Source organism: Acinonyx jubatus, chromosome F2 (assembly GCF_027475565.1).
Source record: "Acinonyx jubatus isolate Ajub_Pintada_27869175 chromosome F2, VMU_Ajub_asm_v1.0, whole genome shotgun sequence".
NCBI lineage: Eukaryota > Metazoa > Chordata > Mammalia > Carnivora > Felidae > Acinonyx > Acinonyx jubatus.
In genome coordinates, this window is record NC_069394.1 from 68,610,164 (window position 1) to 68,629,516 (window position 19,353).

General features: G+C 39.2%; 1 protein-coding gene across 1 annotated transcript in view; it reads right to left on the minus strand.

Annotated features, from left to right (window-relative positions):
* The window catches only part of NKAIN3 (sodium/potassium transporting ATPase interacting 3), a 696,415-nt gene that overhangs the window by 20,778 nt on the left and 656,284 nt on the right, over positions 1-19,353 (minus strand). Inside the window, exon 5 of the mRNA XM_053208019.1 lies at positions 12,917-12,977. Within this exon, the coding sequence (XP_053063994.1) occupies positions 12,917-12,977 (61 nt within the window). The remainder of the gene's footprint in view (positions 1-12,916; positions 12,978-19,353) is intronic.

Below are 19,353 nucleotides of genomic sequence, written 5' to 3' on the forward strand. Positions count from 1 at the left end.
GGGGTAATCCAGTCTTTTCCCAGGCCTTCTTGAATATTCCATGGTTGTCCCAAGCTTTTTTTGACATATATTTCCCAGTATTTAAAATGCATTTTCTTTGTGCCCTTCCTGGTGATGTAATACTCTTTGTATAAGACCGTGTTCCCATGCTCTGAGCCATGCTTGGTGCCCTGAGACACAATTAGCCTCTGCTTGTTTTTTTCTGTGCATGTGATTCACTTTATACAGATCGTTATCTGCACTTGACTCTTCTGTAATTATTTACATGTCTGGCTCACTTATTGGAATATAAAACCTCTCAGGAAAGGAACCAAGTCTTATTTATCTATGTATCCTTGTGGCCTAACACACAAGTCTTTCAATAACTGTTTCTTGAATGAATCAATCAATAAAGAATTAGCTATTTAACTTTATTTAAGCTTTAAAATTAAACGATAATATGCTGAGTCTGTACTATAAATACTTTTGGATCTTGACAGGTCAGTGACCTTGGAACAAGAAGAGATATGAGAGAATTGCAGAATCCAATAAAAAATATTTAAATGTCTACAAGGATTGGCAGCCTACCAAGAATATAAAATGAACATGGAATTCTATCATGTTATACGGTTGGAAGAAGTACATGGAATGTCAGTACATGGAGAAGTACATGGAGTGTCTCTCGAGTCATATGGAAAGACATTAAAATGTTTAAAGAATTTGTGAGGAAAAGACTCTTAATAAGAGTAAAGTCTTCTGTCTACTGAAATCTAATGTCATGAGTCCTAGTGTTGTGGGCTGCTAAGTTAATCACATTTAAAGGGTATGGGGATAAGACCTCCTCTTGTTCTACCAACATTAAAAAAAAGCCCAATATATCCATTAGTGGAATTTAGGTCCTGCTTGGCAGCTGACAGTCTCTCAGCATGTAGCAAATGCAAATTGTTTGAGATACTCATTCATTGGAGAAATACATTTCCAATACTAGGAACTGACTACAGAGAGAGGAAAAGAAGCCAACTTCAATGTTTTAAAACCCTTTTATGAAGTATAGATTAGGATATTGTAATCATTGGGATAGTTGGTGTTTATTTGGTATGAAAATCTTTGGTTCTTAACATAATCAGACAGATCATGTTAGGTCTGGCAGATTCCCCCTGTAAAACAAATTCAAGTTTTGAATTGGCTAATTAATTTTACACTTGTGATTTTAGGTTGAAAGACATGGGAAAACTTTATTAAATCTGTGTAATATATGTTTTTTAATATGAAATTTATTGTCAAATTGGTTTCCATACAAAACCCAGTGCTCATCCCAACAGGTACCCTCCTCAATGCCCATCACCCACTTTCCCCTCCTCGCTGTCCCCCACCAACCCTCAGTTTATTCTCAATATTTAAGAGTCTCTTATGGTTTGCCTCCTTCCCTCTCTGTAACTCCCCCCCACCCTTTTCCTCCTCCCTGGTCTTCTGTTGAGTTTCTCAGGATCTACATATGAGTGAAAACATATGGTATCTGTCTTTCTCTGCCTGACTTATTTCACTTAGCATAACACTCTCCAGTTCCATCCACGTTGCTGCAAAAATTTGTGTAATATTTAAGAAAATTTGAGATTCAATATATGCATAAGCTTATTTTATTAGACTTATAGATTTGCTGGAATAGTTTAAAAACTAGTGAGTTTTGTTTATCAGGATGAATATTTGAAGGACTTGCAAAGAATGATAATTACAAAAAAGAATGATAATTACAATGGATTCATGAATGCAGGTTCAATATGTAAAGGGCTTCAGTTCAAATTGTATATGGAACAAATCATTTAAAGGAATTTAGACTACTAAATATAAGTAGATCAAGTAGTAATTGAAGTCCAATGGAATAGTATTTAGCCTTACACAAAAATGAAATTCTGATACAAGTTACAATATGGATAGACCTTGAAAACGTGGCAAATGAAATAAGTCAGACACAAAAGAACAAATACTGTAAGATTCTATGTATATGAGGTACCTAGACTAGGTAAATACAAAGAGACAGAAAGTAAATAGGTAAATACATAGAGCCAGAAGAGAGGTTATCAGAGGCTGGGGGGAAAGGGAGATGAGTTATTATTTATGGGGACACAGCTCCTCTTGATACAATGAAAAAGTTCTGGAAATTGATATAGGTGGTGGTTATACAACATTGTGAATGTATTTTATGCCACTTAATTGTACACTTAAAGATGTTCAAATGGTTAATTTTATATTATGTATTTTACCACTATAAAAATAAAAATAATTTCCCCAAAAGGCATTATGAAAATTCAGTAGGTTTATAAATGGGATAGTGAAAGTTCTATGTAGCCTTTAGAACTTAAGAAAACCCAGGTTTTAAAAACGTTGCCACTCTAATAAATAGCACAGTGATTTTAAACCCTGAATCGATATAAATAGAATTTGCTGAAAATCTTCCCTCATGGACATCAGGAAACGTACAGTGACAAACTACTAAGGAAACTTTGGCTTTCACCTGTTTTCTTGCATCTTTGTTGTCTCAAAAAGAAAACAGTCAATATGACACCTTTGTTTTCCTTAAATAATGAAAAAAAACCCACCCAGATTTAATTTACTTTTCCAAATAAACATGTAGGTGAATAAATAGAAAATGAGGCAAATATAGAATAAAAGAAAAGGAAACAAAACTTAAGTCAAGCTGTGTGTTATTTTTGCTCCCAACATGTAAAAAAAAAAAAAATGGTATGGTTTTCATCATTTCCACATAGCCTTCCCTCTCGATGCAGGGTTTAAAACTAAGTCCCTGATACGATCTGCCTTTTAATTCACTAGTCTTTTGACAGTCAGCAGGCCAGGGAAGTCCTGATTGCCTTTTGACCTTCCAGAGCATCCAATATGAAGCTAGGCCTGAAGTCAAGGCCTTTGTTTCGGTCAGAGGCCTCTTCTAGGAAGTGACTCCCTATGCATTTGTTACTCCACCTGCCAGGAATGTTCTTCTCCTGGCCACTCACCTCACAGGTTCCTTCTTATCCATATCCTTTATCTTATCCTTCTCCTTCAGTGCTGTCTCCTCCAGGAGACCTTCCCAGGCACATAGGAGGCACCGGCACTTTGTAGAATACACAAATTGTTCTACACCCCGTTTGGTGGCAGAATTCCTGCCTGTTTCTACTTCAGGGTCTCCACCTCTGGGAACCCTTTCCTGATCATACCCTCTTGGGTGCTTCTCAGTGCCTCATGCCTCAAAGGCACTTATCACCCTGTCCTCAATCTGCTTGGTCAACTCTCCTCCAAGCAATGACTTGGTGACCCAGGTGCCTTCAACACTGTAGCAGCACCATTTTAAACATGTGGCTTCCAAAGCTTCTGTGCTTCTCTGTAGCTAATAGGTAGAAAGGGGGAGAACATGGAGAACCACATGTAGAAGGTGTTTAGGGGTCAGGCCTAGAAGTGGGCATACCTCTTCTATTCACCTTCCATGATCTAGAATTCAATTTCATGGGACATCTAACTGCAGGAAGGCTGGGAAATGCAGTCCAGCTCTGTTTCAGGAGAAAAACCAACAAATGGGTTTAGTGAGCAGCTGGCCAGTTTCTCACACAAGCTATGACAAAACTTGTGAAGGTGCTATTCAATGAGTAAGGGTTGGGGAATGTTACAAGCTTTGCAGTTGATGGAACTATATATGTGGCAAAGAAAGCTGTTCTCTGGATACACCATTAACTCTAATCTAGACTTTGTGTTCTTGCAATCAAAGAGAGAGAGCAAACGCAAGAGCAAATGAGACAGAGGGAAAGAGTGAGTGAGACAGAGAGAGAGAGGGAGAGAGAGAGATCCCGTTTCCTTCTATGAGAACAAGTGTGGAAAAAGTTAAAAGGCTGGTTAGGTATAATTTAGAATTAATTTACTTTGCACCTCATACAACTCAGGAGGAGAAACAAATTCTTTTAACTTCTCCCCTACTTTATTTTCATGCTGGCATCCAAGTTATATGAATATTCCCAAATACCTCACTTAGATTCCAGTTCCAAATGTTGCTCCCAGAAGGAACAGTAAATTACTTTTTTCCTTAGTCAATAAACTACTTAGTAAAAGCACATGAAGATGAGTGTTCCTTATATACCTTTTATTGTTGGTTACTTGTATGAAATTTCTTTAAAGGAATTATAAAATCAGATTTCCATTAAATATTTGGTCCATGAATATAGCTCTTGAGAATATCACATGCCTTTTGTTATCTAAAAGGGATAAACATCTGTTTTATTGTTTGGTCTTACTTTAAAATGCTTCTGTTTTATTGTCTGATCTTACTTAAAATGCTTCAGTGTTAACAGTGGGCTATTTACTAGGGATGGCAAGTTAACATTTTAAGGATTTAATGAGAAGTCATTACTCCAAAACTAGGCAGGGTTAAGTACTAACTCAAAATTTGTTACCTGTATCTGTGTTGGCAGTGTGCTTAATTTGCGTAACGATATTCAAAATAATTTTTAATTGGTAAAGTAAGTGCTGTTCAAATGATGGGATTGCCTGGCAAAACTCAAGAGACAGGAAAGCTAGAAGAGAAAATTTTCACGGAGGGAGCAGTCAACAGTGACCAAAGCCATTAATTATAATGAAGCGTGATGAGATCTAAGTGAATTTGACAATTAAGAGGTCATTGCTGGCCTCTGAGTGAGCGTTTTCAGTAATAATGGAGGACAGAAGGCCTGACAGCAGCAGTCTGACAGTGAATAGCAGGTGAGAGAGCGAACGATAGAAGTCTGGACTACTTTGTAGAAAAGTCTGAACATGGAGGGAAGAAGCATGAGAGATGGGAAAGCTAGCTGTATATACTGGGTGGGGGTCAGGGTAATTTCTGTTTTGTTTTTTATTTTAATTATGTGACTTTATTCATAAGCTGAGGAACAAGATCCAGTGGGAGGAAGAAACTGGACAGAGAGAAGGGAAGAAAAGAGTTAGATGGGGGTGGGAAGGGAGGGTGAGAAAGAGAGAGAGAAAAAAAATAATTAGTGCGGCAAGGTGCCTGAATACGTGGGAGGGAACGAAGCTCTCTTTTTCTGTTGGGAAGAAGATAATCCTGGGCGAATGTAGACAGTCTGGATGGGAGAAAGACTCCAGGAACTCGTAGGGACCCCTGCCTACTGGCTTTCATTTTCTTTGTAACAGAGTCTTAGTGCCGAAGGTGTGGGGCAGAGGAGTGCAAGGTGCTGGGAATTACATCTCTCTGGGCTTCATTTCCTCATCCCTAGAATGATGGTAGGGAGCTCTAAGACTGCAGTTTCAAGGGAACTGGAGAAGGTGCTGACTCGGAATGAGTGACAGGCCTGCTCACAGGCGTCGACATTGTGAAGTCGCACGAGGGCCAGGGGATGGGGGCGCGTTCTTCTCTGTAACGTCACGGCAGTTTAGGAACAGGTGTAGAGAGAGGAGGGATCAATGTACTCTCACTGAAAGGCACTGGGGCATGGATACTGAATTTAGAATTAGAATGGAGACACAGGGGGCCCTCTGGGTGGCTCAGTCCGTTAAGCATCCGACTTGGGCTCAGGTCATGATCTCTCCGTCAGAGATTGAGCCCTGCGTCTGGCCCTGTGCTGAGCATGGAGCTTGCTTGGAATTCTTTTCTCTCTCCCTCTGTCCCTGTCCCACCAGCACGTGCTCTCTCTCTCTCCCTCTCTCAAAATAAATAAGCATTTAAAAATAAAATAAAATGGAGACACCGGAAGCCCTGTCAGAACGCTGTCAGTTGTTCTTCCCCCTGGGCCCCTAATCTTTCCCACTAAGAATCCAGAATAAAACCATCACACAGGATCCATGTAGAATCCTTACGGCCCATTTTTTTCTCACTGGGCCTTCAGGGTTCCATGAGGGTGTGGATTTTTTTTTTTTTTAATTTCTTACTCTGCTCCCTCATAATCACATCTGGTTCCCAAATCCCTAATCTTCCATTCTGTACCATCTGGATGGCAGATCCTGCATTCTTCCTTCTCAACTTAAGGGCATGCCACGCACAGGAGGCTGCTGGGCAACAGCGAGAACCTGAAGGCTCCGACCTGTCTGAAACAGGCATGTAGGGAGATGTGATTGTGCCTTCCCGAGCGAGACAGGCATTTGTGCAGCGGGCTTGCTTTCAGGGGTGAGGCTGATGCTTCACACTCCATCGACTATTAATCTGAGGCAGAGAGATCAGGATGTTTTGAACAGCTGCTGAAACTTTCCATTTGTAAATGAATGTAAAAAATGGGATGCACCCGATTGCACCTTGAGACAACCCCAGAGCCAGGGACATCTTCCATAGAGCTGTCGTGTCAGACCTCAGAGTGCCTTTGGGATCCCCTAAGAGATGATTTGAGTTGTTGATGTGAACAGAGCTAGATGTTGGCAGGGTTAGGACTGCCTTCATTTAATTTCTAACATCCAGTTTCAAGTGGAAACATGGGACGTTAAAACCCCCTCTGGGGCAGTAGGTGTTCTTTGCTTGCTGCTGTGAACTTTCTGACAAGTAGCCAATGAAAATTTTCAGGGAATATAAGTGCATGAGCCATTTATACCTCATTGTGAATTAATCAAATTTTATTTATTGTGCAGGGAATGGGATATTTAAATTCTCATAAGGTGTGAGGAAAGACATATGAAAGATAATGTAAAGACATGGGGGTTGTGTACAACAAATATACGTTTGACAAACATACACCGGTTTCCTGTGGTGTTCCAGATACTGAACCAGGTCTTGGGATCCTAGGGTAAGTAAGCCATGATCCCCATCTACAAGTGGGGAATGCAGCTAAGTAAAAAATAAGTTGAACACAGATTCAGAGATGTGCTTAGGGTCCACTGAGGCATGGGAAAGCCACTGAGGCTTGGGAAGAATGTTAAAAAAGCATGTGAGGGCTGTTAGTTACTTGAAGGGAGGTGACAATGTCTCATTTGATGACTGATGGCATGTGGGAGGTGAGGAAAGAGTGAAGGAGTATGCCCAAATTTCTAGCTTGTGTGAAGAGTGGTCATTCATACCACTCTGGAGTTAGAGAATAGAGAAGGAAACCCTTTCTCCCCCATCTCTGCCAATGGAAATCCCAACCATCCTCTAAATCCACTTGTTCATACAGTTATTCATTCAACACTCCCTTATTATCTGTTGTTTTAGATTGTCCTTTATGCCAGGAAATGGGCTGCCTCTTGGGGATATCATGACTGAAAAATCCCAGTTATGTTAAATGTTTCCACAGGAGAATTATGCTGTCCAATGCAAGCATCTAACAGTGTACCACAGGTGCCCTCATCTAGCCTGGAGAGAGTGAGAAGGAAATGGCCAAATTTGGGAAGAATAGTTAAGCTGAGATTTGCAGGATTTGTGTAGGTTAGTGTGTCAGCAAAGGGAAGAGGCCTCTCTGAAAGAATCTGCTGGATTTAGGAAAATAGATGTGGCTAGAGATGAGGAGACTAGAAAATAATGGCTGTGGGTAGTCCCAGTTAGGCTGAATTACAAAAGTCCTGGTCAAGTGAAATAGGCAACAGTCTAGGTTCTACTTCATGATGAGTTTAGTACTGACTTGGGAGCTGGTTCTAGTAAAAAGGTTTCTTTATCTTGCCCCTGTGGAGAGTCTCTACTTGATTCACCGGTTTGGGTATTTGGGTGTTTATGATATTCTTCTTGAGAGATACTGTGTTTTTTTCTGACTTCATTGAGGTATAGTTGACTAATAAAATTGTGATATATTTAAATCTTCAACATGGTGACTTGATACATGTATACATTGTGAAAGGATTCTCACCACTGAGTCATTACAGAGAGAGACAGTCTTCATAACCTACCCAAGGACTGGAATTCTGTCTCTGAACCACAGCATTGTAGCTAGGATCTCATTCCATGCCACTTGTCCTTCCCAGGTGTAGTGCTGGCTGAGGTCACCACCCTGCTGGGCCCAACTTTTTGATAGTGAGTCTGTTCCCTGGGCCAGATTTTGTAGTTGAATTCACTCTGTGGGTCCATCTCTACCTTCCAAGTTCCTGTTCCCCCCATGATATCTTGTCCAGGAATTGACGAACCCAAGCTCTTACACTGATGTGGTATAATGGAGGTTTAAACCATCTCCTTGGATCTTGACCTTCAAAATTACTAAAAATCCATCCAATTTTGTTAAAGAGATGCAGGACCATCATTTGCCAAACATAAATATTTGTAAATGCATCAGGCATTCTAAATGTAAGGCAGTATCATTTTATCAAATTTGAGAATCTTGGGTTTTGAAATCCATCTTAAAAAATGAGTTGCTTGGCCAAGAGAATTTACCAATATAAATTCGGCTATTTTTTCATTATCGGATGCTATGTGCAAAACATTTTCTAGGCTTTAGGATTAAATCAAAGAATAAAATAAAAATCCTGACCTCATAGATCGTCTATTCTAGTACGAAGATTAGCCAGTTATTTTGTAGCTATTTAACAAAGTCTTCTCATCAAATTAGGGGAATTACTTCAGACTCAAAATCTAAACTTGTGGTGAGGTTAGTTAGATACAACTCACCCGATAGTTACCAAAAGAAATTTATCCTCTCTGAGCACCAATAGATTCTTGATGGCTTATTGGACAAATGCTCTGACTCCTTTGAAATGCTGGTCATGACTACAGGATCATTCCTGAGTCTCTCTCTTGGACTCACCAAATTCTCCTGCCCCTCCACCTCAAATGTGTATATATTGCAAGGCTCACAAGACAATGGACAGTTTTCTATTCTGAGGATCCTCCCGGCCTCTGCTGCTTTCTCTCCTTCCCGGTGCCTGAACTTTGGGTCACTCTCCTTCTCTAAGGCTTCTGCAAACATTACAAAGCCATGAAGGGACACTGAGAGATTAACATTCAAACTATTCAACTGCCCTCCCATTAGCTTCTTCAGTAATTCTTAGGGGTAGAAAGGGGTTGTGAAAATAAAGGAAACCTCATTTAAAATGGAGCTGGGAAGCCCTGAAGGGGGAGCTCTCATGCACAAACCAGGCTGTCTAACCAGCAGAAAGAAGGAAGATAAGAATTATCTTGATAGGGAGGACATTTTCACATAGGAATTTCATCTTCCACTTTTAAGAAAAAGAAGGAAGATCCTCCCTGCCCCAGCAACAACTCACTAACCACCACTCATAGCCAATGAGAAATGCTCTTTCTTTGTTCTTTTCTGATGAACGCTTGTTTAAAACAATCCTCCCTAATTTCCTCCTATGACCTAATAACGGCCGGCTTTCCCTTTGTCTCTTTGGACTTGTCTGTGGTTCCCCATAGTTTGCTTGTCCCAAATTGCAATTCTTCTGCTATTACCAAAGAAACTAATTTTGCTGATAGTTGACTATTTTGAAGGTAGACAGGGTTATTTATTTCCAATTCACATCATTGCTATGCTAATATCACTATCCTCTGAAAAGGAATTTATGGGCAGACAGGCAAATATATGAACACTAGCCTGTAGGAAGCCTCAAGGGCAGTAGAGATATAGAATGTGTTCCAAGAGTCATGTTTCCTTCCAATGAACAGTTCCCCAAAAGTATACTATCAAGGGTCAAATGGTAGTATAAAGAGTTATTTTGAGCTTTTCAGTGTAAATTATTGAACCTGCATCTGGGGGGATTCATTTCCTTTTCAAAAACTAACTCTTAGGGTTTTCAATATACTTTTCTCCCACTATTCAACTACACAACCCAGACTGGCCTTTGTGAGACCAAACAGATGTCCCAGTTGCAATTTGAAACCTAATATCAGAAGCAGTCATGCTAGCAACAGATCCTCTGAAGAAGTCTGGTAATATTTATACAAGTTAATACTATTTTTCAGCATCTTTTGCCTCGCCTCCACACTTTCCCAAATTAGAAACATTCTTTTTCACAAGTGTGACAAGATAGTAACAAGCCTACAAGTTCATTTTCAGCAGTAGGTGATTCACAAACAAGATGTCGACAGGTTTTTATGATTACAGATTCCAAATATCCTGGTCTCACAAAAGTGTTCATGGAGATTGATAGATATTCCAAAAAAGAAATAAAAATGAGATGAGAGATATAAATGGGCTTTTTCATTGGAATGAATGATGGGAAGTTCTGACCCCATCAAGCAACATTCTTCCTTTTTCAAGCTTTTTATTTCATTGTCTTTGACCTGCAATCAGAGTCCTTATAGGAGATATAGTTAGCAGAAGAGGCCGAGAGGTAACTAAGAAGATGGGTGGCTGGAAATAAATGTTTCCGCAAGCATTTATTACCCTTCAGAAATGTCCATCAGCTGAAATGTTAGTCCCATAGAACCACTTAGGCAGTGCAGGGGAGAGAAGTGGGTAGCTGTTATTAATTTTTAAGGCTGGCTGACAGCTTTCAGTCCAAAAACAAAGATTAACTTTGCATTCTGAATAATGCAGAAATTTTCATTAGTTAGAATAGGAATTGAAATGATAAATGATACATTGTCTGCCAAAATACTGTGACATTACATTATATATTTGCAGTCACCTTTCAGAATAAGCTTTCCAGAAGTATACTTAGACAGATTGGAAAGCTACCAGTATTGGTTTTTTTTTTCACTGTGTGTTTAGATTTTGGAAAAACAAATCAAAAGGCACATCTTTTTGACTGTGGGTTGGTAATGTCATATCCAAAGGGCAGTTCATTACTGCACCTAAAAGCTAAGTGTTGGCACAAATTGTGCTAGTCTATGAGATCATTGCGATTGGTTTCCAGACATTTCTTTTTGTTCACATCTGCCTTGAAGACTCCGGGACAATTTAATTACCACTGCACTTTTGATTTCTACTTCTTTCAATAAAAAATGCAAAATTACACTCACTTGAGAACTATCAGCCTAAAAGGTTTGTGATTGCTTTTCCCTGTCATCTTTCTTCCAGCAGATCATCATGTCAAGTCAGTTTAGGGCATATTCATTTTGTGTTGAGCACCCAAGACTTTTTCTGGCTCTAAATTTTGTTTGAATTGATCGTAACACTAGATACTAGATACAACTACTATATCCCGATGTCTCTTGATAACTTAATGTATGGCCCTCCTAATAAACACTAGAATTAAACCATTAATAGAATAGGCTTCTAGCAGCTGCTCGAATGCCAGTTTGATGGGCATTAAAATAGCTGAATCAGAGATTTCTATAGAGAAACTTACGCTAATGAAAGACACCAAAGTCAATGGAACTACAATATCTGCCAGTAGCGATATCTGCCAGGAGAGTAAATATTGTATTTACTCTACAATATTGTTACTCTAAAAGAGGCTGATAGAAGGTCAAAATCGTTTACCCAATTTAGATGAGCCTTTCCTTTTGCATGTCATTTTGTATTTCCAAGTTTTGCTTAAAATCACACGCCTCAAGGAAAAGTCCTTCATGTACTTATCCTAATAGATAAAAGACTACTGATTAATCTACCTTTTCTCACACAATAAGGTAGACTGGAACATTAGCATCATTCGAGGGCCTCCAAACAGCTCAGCAAGGAGGACAAGAAACAGGGGCTTTTGATATCTACTTAAACATACTTTATAAAGGATTCAGCTGCGATTTATCGGTCAGTGTATCATTTTTTGAAGTTTTTTTTGAAGTATTTATTCTAATAATTTCCTTGAGGTCTCAACTGCCGTTAAAACTGTTCATGCTGGGCCAGTTGTTTTTGGAGGTGAAGCCTGTTTCTTGGAGGTGAAGCTGTGAGTTGGAGGCATGCTGCCGATTTTCTGTGCATTAACTTTGTCAGACTGTGGAGCTACCAATGGAACTCCTGAAAATACACTTTCTGTTAGTTTCCCACTAACCTCATAGTGGGAAGTGTTGTCATTACAACAGCACTTTTGAAATGTCAGAAACTTTCTGGTTTATCTCGTGTTTAGAAAAAAATCTCTAAGCCAGCATAAAAGATATGATGCAGTATGTTCACACATTTTCACTACCTGAGAGTTTAATCTCAGGGTCTAATATTTTTTTCCAGTTGGGTAAATAAATCCTCATTGTCAACTGGATTCCAGTTCGTATACTGCGACCGCATCTATTTGGTGGGAAGCATTCATCAGACCCCTTCGGAGTTGTGTTCTAGAAAGAAGTTATCACGGTGAGCTGGACACTTATCCTCATTTTTTTAAAGGGTCAAGTTTATAACCCAGGGAGTTTAACTATGATGATATAACTGGATCATTGAGATGGGTGGGTGTGATTTGGTTATCTAATAATGATTTATTTTAAAGAATGAACTAAAATTTTCTTTAGTATTGCATGAGATCATAACAGTTCTGCCAAGAATTGCCTTACATTAGCAGGCACTCAATAAAGGCCAGTGTTGGCGTATGTGGCTAAATCTTCACCTACATAACTTCAGGTCATATATGTCTTTTATTTTTTTGGTGGTATTCTGTTGAAACATGACTCCTTAGCATTTTAGCATCCCATTAGTTATTTTTCAGCATTGCTTCTTTAAATTTGGGGTGTTTTTTTCACATCTCACCTTGAAGGTTGTCATTTTTAGTTTTTGTGGAGCACTTTATAAAATTTGTGTTCATATACTTCTTGCTGGAATGTATTGTTTTCATGTTATCGGTATTAGTCAGATTTCAAAATTCTGCAGCTAGCATACTTACAATTGACAATGGATAAAACGATCCCTGGTTTTTTATTCAACATTATCTTTAAATCTCTGAAGAAAACTTGCTAAGACATGATCTGACAGCCATCTGTAGGCTTACAGTCTCTGGGCATCCTCATACACAGCTTGATTTGAGGGTTTCAATACCTATGCCACCTTATTTGTGTGCAGTTCAGTTTGCAAACCCTTGATTATAATTTTACCATTCTGCATTCGGTCACTTTAAATTCCAAATACAAAAGCTTTCATAGCCCTGTAATGATTTGCTTTGGAAGCTATATCTCATCCAAAGTAAACCCAAAGGTAGCTATCATAGTACTTACAGGTGTCCTCTTCTTCCATGAAAATACTGATCACATAACAGGCATACACAAAACCAACCAACTGCAAAAGAGAAGAAAAAGAAAAAACCTTTAAGAATCTATGCTAAATGTCCAGAATTGAAGAGCCTATATAATTCAATAAATAAAGAATGCATAATAAGAATGTCAATGAGTCTGTAATAGGAAGAAATCTTGATTTTAAATAATAGCCGTGTTTTAATTTTTTTAATGTTTATTCATTTTTGAACTAGGGAGAGACAGAATCTGAAGCAGGCTCCAGGCTCCAAGCTGTCAGCACAGAGTCCGACACAGGGCTCGAACCCATGAACTGCGAGATCATGACCTGAGCTGAAGTCAGATGCTTAACTGACTGAGCCACCCAGGCACCCCAATAGCTGTGATTTTTAAAGAGTTTTGCCATTTCTACTCAGTTGCAATGGCTTTTTAAAACAGAACACAAAAATGGGAAAATGTTTTTAGACATTTCACTTGGATTTTGATTTGGGATTTATAGTCCTTATATTTTAAAATCACCACAGATTATTCAGAACATATAGTTTTAAGTTTGACTACTTAAAGGGCAATTTGTAGCAATACTCATTATTACTACAACTATTTTAATATTTAATGCCATAAAAGGAATAAAAATATGCTAATTGTAAATTAAATACCAATCATCTACTTAGTTGTTTGAAATGCTCTGAGAATATAATTCTATTTAAATACTAAATTGTTTTGTTAATTATATCATCAGAAAATGCATGAACTTTTAGTTCATTAATCATATAATGACACCGAAGAGATAGTTTACACTTGGATACTAGTGGTTAAATAAATTCAGGTGCTAGAGCGCAGGCTTTCTAGTTTTTCATATTGTTATCTGTACTTACTATACTGAGAAGGCAATTTTTATTTTATGGAGCCAGAGACACCGCAATTCCTGAAGGACAAAATTGTCAATGCAGCTAGTCTAGTCTAAAATTACTCTAAGTACTTTGCTGAAAAATAGATACCTCAATAGTGGTTATATAGTCTGCCTTCTTACTTTTCTCTCTGTTGTTAAAGTCTGTCCTCTCCTCCCTTTATAAAATAACATTTGGAAAGGATAGTCTCTGATAGTCCCAGTATCAAAGGCTGAAATTCCCAATGCAGAGAACAATCCATCTGATGTTTGTGACTACCCTGTAGATTAGGAACCTGAACTAGGAATTCACCTTCAGACTGGGCAGGATCAGGTTTTAGCTTTTCCTCACTTGCTGAGATGGATTTCCTCTCACTCTTTCAGGAAAATGCAGAGGAAGCGGTGAGGTCAGAAGGCTCGAAACACAGAGGTTCGAACCAAGGGAGAGATGACCAAAGAGCATCTGTTGCCGCTTGATGGTTCTTTCATCAACAAGACTATTGGAACATTGCTTCTCCAGTTTGCTCATCACCTCGTAGAAATTGTGGTTGAGTTTGCTCATCTCCCTGTGGAAGACATGCCTCAACTTGGAAATGTTTTGGAAGATGGTCATTTAACAGCCAGTAAGACTATTGTGGAGAATAGGCAACTCCTTTAGTAATTCCTGGTTCAGATCTTTAGACACAATCTGGCCTTTGATGAACTCTTCCTCAGCCTTGGCCACACTAACCTCATCTGTCTTTTCTGTATTCTGCATGCCTCCAAGTGGCGCTGGGCACTGTCACAGTCCATGAGTTTCCAACCCACTTGGCGATTCTTTCCTTCATCTCACTGAACTGGGCTCCATAATATTCCATAGTCCTCAAAGTCTGTTCAGCTCTTTTCTCTTCATAGTCTTACCTATGAAAGAGATCATCACTTCCTACAATGGTCATTGGTTTCTCATGATTATCCCAGTCACTGTTGTAGACCTTCTGTAGGGTTTCTGACACTCCCTTTGAGTTTTCACACATCACCTTGACAGCACTAAAGGTATTCTTTAGGTCCTTTTATAGCTTGAGGCCATCTGCTAGATTTCTAGTTTATTATAAAAGGATTTAACTCTGGGATAGCCAGATGGAAGAGATGCATGGGGCAAGGTAGGGGGTAAAGTGTAGAGCTTCCCTGTTCCTCAAGTGCACCACTCTCCCCAAATCCCCAAGTGTTCACCAACCTGGAAGGTCCCATAGATGTTCTTTTATTAAGACAAAAGAGAGCAAGCTCATCCGAATAATTTTTTTCCAGAAATACTTTTTTTACAGAAGTTTTATTAGCTTATATTTATTCCCTGTAGTTTTAGGGCTATGGATTATGCTAAAAATATTGGGTTAACTATGTTTTCTAAAAAGATTCATTGTCTGTGTACTGAAGAGAACTGGCCAGTGTATTTATTTCTTTTCCAAATGAGACTTTTGACTGATGGAAAGTAAGATCAGGGTCTTAATTCTAGTTACAGCTCACTATCTTTCCTCATTCGGTGAAGTTTTTGTTACTGATGAAATGGGAGAACACCCAGTTTTAAAAGAAAAGATAAATGTATAGCAACAGAAAATTTGTCAAATTCAATTCTTCACTAATGGGCCTTAAAAATATCTTGATAGATGACAAGAAAGGAATTTGGGCTAGGTAATTGAAATATACAGTACCATTAGCTGGAAACAGTAAGATAAAGACGTGCCATACTAGAATATTAGCTCATTCTCCAGGCCCTCAAGCAGAAATTGCCAGCTTTAATCTCAATATTACAACAAATGAATTAATTAGCATATATCCTTTTACTTTTGCTTTATTGATGGGCACACTAATAAAATATTTATTCCAAAAATTACTTTTGCTATCGTGATTAACCAAACTGCTGCTTAATTAATAATATTATTCTCATGAGAACCTGTCTAGACATCATGTTAATCACCAATTTGTTGATGGCTGAGTGTTGTGTAGTTCTTGGTTTCCCAGAATATGATTTGAAATAGTCCCTGTGGCTTTCTGCTTATCTCCAAGAAATAGAATAACATGCATTCTTGCCAACAGCAAAGATACACAAAGTAAATAACACCAGGATTGTCCCGGTTGTCTGCTTTTAATAAAGTTTTGAAGGACTCAGTCATTTTAAAGACACTTTCTTCTTTTCCATTAAGTTATCCATCTCCAAAGTTATAACATTTAAATGATTTTCTCCAATGTATTGTAAATTCTGACTGCATAAAGTCCATTTTTTTGGTATAGTACATAAATGCAAATGGCGGAAGACTAGATTCCAACACCACTTCTTGTATAAGGGATTGATTAGTTTTTGCAAGTAGAATTTGTATATGCGATTGATTTCTTTTGCCCTGCAGGCCTTGTATAAGGATTGGCAGGATTAGATTTCACATATGTAGAAACTAGGATGACAGCCACTGGCTGTGAGTCCTGCTAGTTGTGAATCTTAGGATAAATCAAAGAAATGAGGCATTTCTAAAAGCATGAGTGTCTTAAGGGATCACTTTTAGGTGCAACAAATGGATGAGAAAAGCTCATCTAAGAAACTCAGAAGAATTTGTACAGGCCCTGCCTCACTTAGGGTGAAAGAATCAGTGGGGTTTGAAGGAAGCCAAAAGGATCCTTAAACAAAAAGAACTCCCCAACGACTTTCCTAGATATCCCAGCATTTACACTAACATTTAAGCATTAATGTTTAAGAGATTCCTTAAGGAATGACAGAAGCGTCTCTATTTAGCACTAGGCTCTAAAATGTTCTTTGTTGGTTGATTTTTTCCCTCAAATCCAAAATGACTCTATAAAGGTCTTGGCCAAAGCCACCTGCAGGAAGCAGGCAGAGGCTGACACACCTCACTCTGTGTAGAGCTTTATCCTTATCAAAGTCATTAAACCGAACATTTTCAAGTTCTATGTGTAACTTGAAACCTTCTATAATTTAATTTTTTATTTGGGTTAAGACGTTAAGTTACATATAAAAGAAAGCATAGATACCTAATGTCAAGAACTGCAGGGTTTGGGATTTTACTCTATAAGCTAACGAGTTAGCCTGTTACTGTTTCATGGATGCTGGGTTAGAGATAAAGGACTTCATTACTCGTAGATCAGCAGCCAGCGTGAGCTTCATATCTCTGCCACATTCTCCTTGGGCCATGACGGACCCCTGCACACACAGTGGGTTGTGTTACAGGAGAGGAACATTGAGCTACTTTTACAGCAGTGGGAAGCAAGCCTACTCTTTGTTGGGGTGTGATGGGGGAGAAGTTACCTCATTCCTTAAGGTTGCTTGCTGAAAACACAATCCTGAGAAGTTGCTTAGGGAAAGACTGATTATAAATTTGGAGGTTATCGGTATATCTATAGACGGTATTTGAAGCTACATGGGGGTGCCTGGTTGGCTCAGTCAGTTAATCCTCCGACTTTGGTTCAGGTCATGATCTCACGGTTCGTAGGTTCAAGTCCCGTGTCAGGCTCTGTGCTGACTGCTGAGAGGCTGCAGCCTACTTTGGATTCTGTGTCTTCCTCTCTCTCTCTGCCCCGCCCTCCTCCCCCTGTCCCGCTCACACTCTGTCTCTCTCTGTCTCTCAAAAACAAATAAAGAAATTAAAGCTATATGATTGGATCAGAATGCTAAGGAAATGAGTGAAGTTAGAGAAGGGTGTCAAAGGATGAAGTTCTGGAACATTATGATGTTTAGGGTTTAGAGAGAAGTCAAGAAACCAGGAAGAGACTGAAAAGGCCTGACTAGAGAGGTACAGCGATATAAGAAAGCAAGGGCAATCAACTGTGTCAAAGGTCTCTGGCAGGTCAAAGACAATGAGTACTGAGCCTTGACGACTGGACTGGGCAGTGTGGAGCACATGGGTGACCTTCATGGAGTTGTTCTGGTAGAGGTTGGGGGCAAAAATGTGACCAGAGTGGGTTCAAGAGAAAATAAGATGTCAACTATTCTTTCAAGGAGTTTTGGAAAAGGAGAGTAGAGACAGGAACAAGATCTGGACAGAGATGTGATGTTAATGAGGTTTTTGTTTGTTTTTGTTTTAGTTTCTTTTTTAAAGGTGGAAATTAATACAGCATATTTGGATTCAATGGGCTTTTCCTTAAACTATGGTCCACAATTTGGGGAAATAAAGAACAAAGAATATTTTCCTGGCCAAGCACACATCACTTTTATCTGCTTCCAAGCCCTCTATAATCCTACCTCAACTTGGCTTTCAAGCCTTATCCCCTACTCTTCTCTGCCACGAACTGTGCTCCAACTCCCTGAGCACACCCCATTCTTCACTGGCCCGTGACCCCCTAACCTGTTCTCACATCTCTGCTTGCACAGACCCTCTCATCCTTTAAGCCCTGTTGTAAATGTCACTTTCTTTGATCCCCCCCAGTGGATACACCTCTAGTCTGAACTGTTTCAGGACTTTGTTCTTATATCTCTAATGGCAGTTCCCAGTATTGCTTTGTGTTAAAGCTTTGTGTTCATTTGTTATCTTCCCAGTGGGTCCTTGAAGGCAGGATCCGTCTGAGACAGCTGCTGCAAAGTCCACGTCCTCAAAGTCCTGCCCTGGTTCCTTTAGGAAGAAGATCTCCTTCCACTACATAGGCACAGCCCCGTGTTCTTTGATTCAGGCATATTTATCTATCTATTTACATGTCTGTCTCCACTGCCAGGCTCTCACAAGGTGAGAACTTTTTCTCAATTTCACTTTGCGTTCCTGAAACTTAGCATTTTTCCTGGTACAAAGAAGGTACTTACTAAATGGTTTTAAGCAAGTAAATGATGAGAAGCACTGTATTTCAAAGCAAAGTGTGGGAGGGAAATGAGTATGGCTGGAACAAAGTAGGTGAATTTTAGAATTCCAGCACATTAGCAACCCTGAAATTCCCACATGGGTCACCCTGTCACTCAGTCAAAGTAAAAGCCAACTCTGCTTGTGTGCATCAGCATCTGTTGTCTTGACTTGATAAGTCCCATAGACTTTTCTGTTTTGCTGTGATGTCTATGTCACACAATAGACACGAGAACAAGATTATACCATCTTAGACAGATGGATGGAAGCTACACATTTAGAAAGAAAAAGGAGATTAGGCTATTTTCACTTATGAATTAACTATTGGTTGGGTTTACATGAAACCAAACAGTTAAAGTATATCGAAAGTAGCTAATGTATTCCTGAATGCACGTTGCTTCCTTCACTGGGAAGAGGAGAAATAAATATGAAGGAGTAAGAATTTCTCAGCCATTTGACTGAAGAGACATAGTGGTTTTCATGAAGTATAGCAATGCTCCAATTCTCACAGCAAGCGGGAATTCAGTATGTCCCGGTGTCATGTCAGAGTGATAAACAACAGAATGTCCAGACACACAGCTTATGGTGGGTTATTAATTTGAGAATCTTCTGACTCTCTCCTAGGAGTGATATTGAACTTTGTACCATGGTTCACCCTCAATTTTGGACTGGACAGTAGGTGTATCCTTCCTTTCTAGGGAGTGATCAAAAAACCTTGAGATTGAAGAACA